This window comes from Leptonotus elevatus, chromosome 3, assembly GCF_054856555.1.
Source record: "Leptonotus elevatus isolate MCC_2025b chromosome 3, RoL_Lele_1.0, whole genome shotgun sequence".
Classification (NCBI taxonomy): Eukaryota; Metazoa; Chordata; class Actinopteri; order Syngnathiformes; family Syngnathidae; genus Leptonotus; species Leptonotus elevatus.
The window spans coordinates 19,605,625-19,612,387 of record NC_141241.1 but is presented as its reverse complement, the minus strand read 5'-3'; the positions used below and the strand labels follow the sequence as shown (position 1 = coordinate 19,612,387).

Below are 6,763 nucleotides of genomic sequence, written 5' to 3'. Positions count from 1 at the left end.
ACACTCGGCACCGCCACCCTTGCGCTCCCCAACCGCGCTCCCGACTATCGGCGGGAGCGCGCAGGGCGTCTCAAATCTCTAAAATGCTTCAGACAACTGAGACAGACGCACTACACACTCGCACCCGTCGATGGGAACGCGCTACCAAGGGGCACAAAGGCAGGAGCGCAAGAACTGGGACGCGGCCCACCCGTCGCAAACAGGAACCGGAAACAAAGCTGATGTGTGAAAACCAGAAAGTTGGAACTTAGTTTGTAGCTGTCTGTCAGTGCTTCTTCGACAGCCACAAGAGAACCATCACAAGGAGACCTCGCATCTCTGGGGGCAAGTGTCAATTAAACACCGCTTCCGCCAAGACTCCTCGTTGCTATAGTAACAAGCTGCCGACTTTCCTGGTGCTCCTCGACCCTTCTTGCACCTGTACCTCCTCCCATGAAAAAGAAGCCCGCTTGACACCACCACGAGATCGTCAAGAGACCGGAAGGTGACAGCTGCTACGACATATTAAACATGAGTCATCGTCGTCATGTGGGCAAGTCCACACGACGCAGCCTCGTCGAAAAGGCACGGATGGATTTATTGCATATCCATCTTAAGGTCCATATAGTAGTAGGACAAATAGGGGTTACTAGTGAGGTGACGTTAGGAAAAAATGAAAATAAAATACGCCTTTCCCCCCCAATGTTAATTAGTTTGAATGTCATGATGTTGTGTTCATTGTACTTGTGGCGAGCTATTCAGATCACACACTCATGGGAGCATTCAATGTTAGATTTATTCAAACAAGCAGCTCCTCATAGACTATCGTACAATCATTGCGACATAAAAAAAAAAAAAAGACAGCAGTTCATCACATTAGAATTTAAGGACAGATATTTTTGTGTTGGGACAGATTTTGCTAGCGATTCATCTCATGAAATCCAAAAACTGTATACCACACATCAAAAATGCCTTCAACACAAAAAAACAACACATTATACTTTAGTAGATGTTCTTTTGTCACTTGTACATACACATCTTAGCGAGTTAATTCATTCCCCAACCAATGTGTTAGCAAATCAGGTGTTTACTTAATTGGTCTGAAAAATATTTACTACACTGTTCATCTTTTTATGACAGATAACAAGTAGGGCAAATAAATGCTTAAAAATACACGATGGCAGAAGGTACACAACCGAGTTAAAAAGTGAGTCCATTGAGTAATTCAACTTCATATAAGCAGAGTTACGCGCTCTGTCACGAACAAATTGAACTTAAGCTGTAAATTAAGCGCTGCATATTCCTGTGATCTTTTTATATGGCGGTTGGGACATTTTTGCAAGTATAACGTGCCGTGGCTCAATCGAGATTGACGAAGTTGCACAGTTAATAAAACATTTCAGTGCTCACGGGTCCAACACAATGTTGGGACACAACAAGGACTAAAAAAATAATTCACCCTTGACAAGGTCAGCATCGGTTCGATACATTCATAATACTGGATAACTGCAAACACAAAAAAAATTAAAAATAGTAGCGGCACTCGTTATGCATTAAGGCCACACTGAAAATGACAAAACGACATAACGAGAAGCCTTGGGGCCCACAATATAAAAATGCTGCCATCCATCTTCTATGGTCACAGAGGACCCTGGACTGCTCGACAGTCAATCACAAGGCACGTATTGTCGCATCTTTAACTTTTTATACAGAAAATGTCACTCAACACAATGACAGATAATTATAAACAAGATCATTCTTTCTTTCTGATGCACATGATTCACTGGCGTGTCAAACCACCGCAGTGTACAAGGACTTATTTAATGTCAGATTTTTTTTGGGGGGGGGGGGGGGGGTTGATATCGGCATCCCTCTGGAATACCCGATACCTTGAAAAAGGGCAGGCATCGATACTCATGCATAAAAAATTAAGAATAGGATTGCTCCTCTAAAAACACTCTGAATATTACAATCTTTTTTTTATTTCTTGAGAATATTTAGAACTGGTATTTGTCATAATACAATAACTTTGACCCCCCCCCCCCCCCCCAAACCTGATATAATTCCAGTCATGTCATTTTTCTCATTTCAGTGTGGCAGTGTGGCCCAAAAACTTCTTTGCAAACCAAAAATATTCCAAATGCCAAATAAACTCCTTCAATTATAGATCATCATTTTCCATTTCTGAGCATACAAGAACAAATTGCTGCACAGCTTTTCTATGGCAAGCTGTTTGAACGTTTCATCAATATCCATCTTAACGTTTATATACTAAAACACGCTTTATCCTCACTAGCAACTTGGCGCACTAGTACAGTACAACAACTCCGACTTACTAATGATTTTTCAACTATTAGTGGAACAAATTCAGTACAGTAGACTTTAAAAAATTCATTTGAACTATTTCTATTAGTTTAACTTTTTTTTTCCATTTTTGTTAAGAGTATGAAAACCTAGAATTAATTTCGATTACAAATTTTAATCGCCTGATGCCCCTAATTTTTAATAATCTTTTCTTTTTTTAAACATTTTTTGTTTAAATATTATTTATTTTTTTAAAGAAAATATTATTAAAAATTAGGGGCGCCAGGCGATTACAATTTCTTATCGTAAATTTATCGCATGACTTCACTAGTTAACTCAGGATTAATCACAAATTCTACATTTGTTCTAATACAATCAAACAAAATTTTAGGTTTTCATACTCTCGTTAACAAAAGTGGGAAAAAATGTTAAACTAATAGAAATAGTTCAAATGAATTTTTGACGTCTATAGCCGTCAATGGCAGTGAATGAGTTCATATTGGGGTAAAACTACTAGTGTGCATTTTGGTGCTAATAGTAGGCTGCAGGAGGCTACTAGTGACACTGCTCTACTAGTTGGACCAAAAACTGCTACTAGTGCAGCATGCAAGTTTTTTAGTAAGGCTTGGTTGCGTATTAGTAGGCCACAAGTTACTAGTGAGTAAAGCTACTAGTTTGACTGGTGACATAATATAATTCTACTAGTTATCATCTAGAGCTTCAAAAGTAGTGAACACGTCATTTGCAACTACAGTCCAAAATCCCAAACAGCTTTCCATACACATCAAAGATTTAAATCCTGATTGTGACACTTCGGTTCAAAAGTTGACTAACAGTAGATGAGGACAGAAAAAAAAAACACGTCAGCAAACTTCCACACCCAAATTTGGCCGTAACTTAAGTCGTTTAAGCAGCGATGGTGCTGGAAGAGTAGATTTATGGATGTGTGTGCAGACGTCCTCAACTATCCCAATCTCCACTCTGCGTGTCCTCGTCCCCTCTGTCGTCATCGTCCGAGTCGGCCGACACCTTCTTCATCCTCAACATGGCCGCTTTGATGCTGCGCTCCAGCTCGTTGTCCCGCCTGCCGCCCGGCACGTCCGAGCGGGCCGGAAGCACCTAAAACGGACACGGTGGCACTTTCAGAAAAGGTCGGCGGATCTTGTAAAGTCCCATGCAAAACGTTCTGACCTTCTTCAAGGTGACTCCTTGCCGGATGGCCGACATCAGGCTGCTTCGGGGGTCCTCGGAGGCGGGAAGCGTTCCGGGTCCGCGGGCCTTCCGAAGCCGGATCTGTCCACGCTGCAGCGAGGCCAGCACTTCATCCATGGTTCCTATGGCAACAACACACTTCAGCTTTCTGGTGATGACCTTCATCCTCCACAGCAGCCCAGAAAATAAGAAGCCGTGTTGGCTGGATGCGTTTACAGTTGGGGGAATGGAAATACCTCGCCTGGCCTCAAGGGGGACGATGGGAATTTAGGACAGAACAGTGTGTACATGCCAAACAGACAAAACAAAACACACAGCCTTCAAACACTCGCTAATCAATCAAGCCCACGTAGGCAGCGTAGCAACGCCGCAGTTTGGATGCTGTCCCATATGTCAACAGATCTGTGATTGTAATGTTTTTGTGTTTTTTTTACATTACATTAAAACATCCATAAAAACATTTTGCCGTTGAGCTCAAATTTTCATGGTCTTGCATTTTGTAAACCAAATTTCCCCTAAAGAAAAATCAACCTTTCTGGACTGGGCTGACTTAGAAGGACAAATAATTGCAAAAAACAAACAAACAAAAAAAACGAAAAAATAAAATTGAGAATAAAATGTGGGGGGAGGGACTAAACCCGTGATAGTAAAGTCGCAATAACTGATCTGCGAGGGAATCATTTAGTGATATATTTATTTAGATAGTCATTATTTTCAAGGTACCAAGTTGTAAAATTTTTAGATAAAAGATCAGATATTTTTAAGAGAAAATGTTATTTTCAAAATAAAAAATTCTATATTTTCTGAGGTAATTTTTTTTTTTTTAAAGATTAAAGTAATAGATTTATATAAAATAATATATAAAACTCTTAAAATAATTGGCTGTCATTTTTTTTTTGCCTAAATCATCTCCTCGTGATGTAAATGATTACATTTTTTGTGTTTCCTAAAAAATCTGGGAAAAAAGACTGATTATTTTAAGATGGGGTCAATATTTGAGATAAAAAGTTAAACATTTTAGATGAAGTTATGTTTGTTATAAATAAATCATATTTTCAAAACAGTCTTATATTTTTAAGAAAGTCATATATTTTTGTGATTTTTTAAATATTTTCAAGATAAGAACCCTAACACTTTTTTTTTTTTTTAGTTAAGCCCTGCATTTCTAAGATAAAAATTAGCATTTTTTTTAGATGAAAAAATATTGAAGAAACTGTATTTGTATATTTGCGTGATAAAGATGTGGCATTTTCAAATAAAAATGACTTCCAACATAATATGTCTTATACTTTGGAGATAAAAAGTCCCCCCCCCCTTTTTTTTTTTAAAGATAAAACTCATATTTTCAAGATGGTAAAAAAAATAATAATCACATTTTGGATATAGAAAGTCATTCCATGTAAACAATGGAAGCTCACCTATATTTTGTGCGAGTGTGTTCTTGGCCGGAAAAGGAGGTTCTTGTCGGTCACGGAGCGGCATTGGCTTGTCCTGACAGGAAGTACTGAATGGAGGTACGGGAGGTGGCGGCGGAGGAAGAGGAGGAGGCGGCGGCGGCGGCGGTGATGTAGGAGCTGCAGCCGAACCGTTTGCAGACGGGGGCGACGGTGAAGAGTAGATTTGGACCGGGACGTCTTGCGACTGCGCTTTCGCCGGAAATGTTTTGCGTCTCGGTGCCAGGCGGACGGAGGGAAACCCGTCAGATGACGGCAGCGGGCCAAGGCTGATGATGGAAAGTGGCTGGGAGGCACAAGACGACTCTGTGGGAGACTTCTGGGTCTGACCGGACTTGAGGATGTACTGACCCTGTCGCTTCTTTTAAAGAGCAAAGAGACAGACGTTGAAGATTTTGCATCGACCAACATTATTCTAGAATAGTCTAGAACGCTGGTCACAGTGACTCATTTGCTTTGCCAAGTCACAAATCAGCACTTTGACGTTACAATGCAAATGTTTGAGGAACTGACTTTTGCAAGGCCATCAACACCAGAAACATTTCTATCTACACCTGTAAAAAAAAAACAAAAAAACAAGAGCATGTTTAACCTCTCTGAAGGATCTTAATCTGTTCAGAGTCTTCTCTCGCTCCTGGTCTACCCACTGCTTCCTCCTCTGCTCCTCCTCCTTCCTCTTCTCTCGTTTCTACAAACAGGAGCGACACAGACAGACAGAGAGAGAGAGAGAGAGAGAGAGAGAGAGAGAGAGAGAGAGAGAGAGAGAGAGAGAGAGAGAGAAGTTGAAGGCGACACTGCGGGGAGACGGACAGAATCCGATTGCGGCTCATTAGGAGCTGCCGCCGACGTGGGAGCATCTCTTTGTCCCGTTGCCATGGCGACATACCATGTGGACCTGATGGTGCTGGATGAAGACTATGGATCTTTGCTGGGCTGCAAGTCGCTTCTGCTCGTGGGCCTCCACGCACTGGTCCTACAAAAACACACGCAGTTAGTTGTCGGGTGGTTCGATTTTATTGACACGATTTTCCTCTTTTCACTTTTGCTCAACAATCGCTCAGTCGAGATGTATTTAGTATTTCCTGGACCAGTGATCGATCGTTAGTAAAACTCCTGTTCATCCTTTATCTTACTGTAGTAAACCGGTTAGCTTTATGCTTGGTGAATGTGGTTTGTTTTGTTATTCGCCGTTAGCCACGAGCCTGCGGCTAGCAGCCTTTAGCTTGCTAATGCGACTCGAACCGGTTTTCTTCTCTTAAAGATGCAGACTGAAGCAGAGAGACAACCTATTTGTCCACTGCTATTCCCAAAACAGAAAACGGGTGACCCAACGTCTCCTGAAGCTGCTAAAATAAACAGAGCACGTTTACAGTACTTGTCTGTTTGTTTACCATCTCAAAAATATTGTTCTGATTGTTGTTTCCTATGTGTATTTTTTTTATCTCAGACAAGCAAAAATGTCGTCATTGTGGGAAATTTTGTTCTTTGCAGTGTTTGCAATTGTTAAACTTAGATTTTATTTGAGATATTTGCTGTAAGATATAACGTAGTTTTACACTATTTTTATGAGGTATTGTTTCATTTGGGTTATTTATTTATATATTATTTATTTATTTATTTGTTTGCAATTAGTTTAATAAGTGAAATAATAATAATTTTAAAAAAATCAAAAAAATTTCCATGCTAATGAAATTATTTTATATATTATTTATTTTTGTTTTATATATTGATATATATTTTTATTTAAAGTGTTTGTCTTTTTTTTCATCCCCGTGGTATCGAAAATGGTATAGAGTATTTTCCTGAAATTTGAA

At 39.9% G+C, this 6,763-nt stretch overlaps 1 protein-coding gene across 1 annotated transcript in view; it reads right to left on the bottom strand.

Moving 5' to 3' along the window:
• Positions 1 to 756: 756 nt before the first annotated feature.
• whamm (WASP homolog associated with actin, golgi membranes and microtubules) overlaps positions 757 to 6,763 on the bottom strand; it is a 14,464-nt gene continuing 8,457 nt past the window's right edge. The window contains exons 7-11 of the mRNA XM_086072431.1: positions 5,836 to 5,922; positions 5,542 to 5,637; positions 4,914 to 5,310; positions 3,475 to 3,617; positions 757 to 3,402 (exon numbers count right to left, since the gene is read on the bottom strand). Of these exons, the coding sequence (XP_085928557.1) occupies positions 3,244 to 3,402; positions 3,475 to 3,617; positions 4,914 to 5,310; positions 5,542 to 5,637; positions 5,836 to 5,922 (882 nt within the window). The 3' untranslated portion in view covers positions 757 to 3,243. The remainder of the gene's footprint in view (positions 3,403 to 3,474; positions 3,618 to 4,913; positions 5,311 to 5,541; positions 5,638 to 5,835; positions 5,923 to 6,763) is intronic.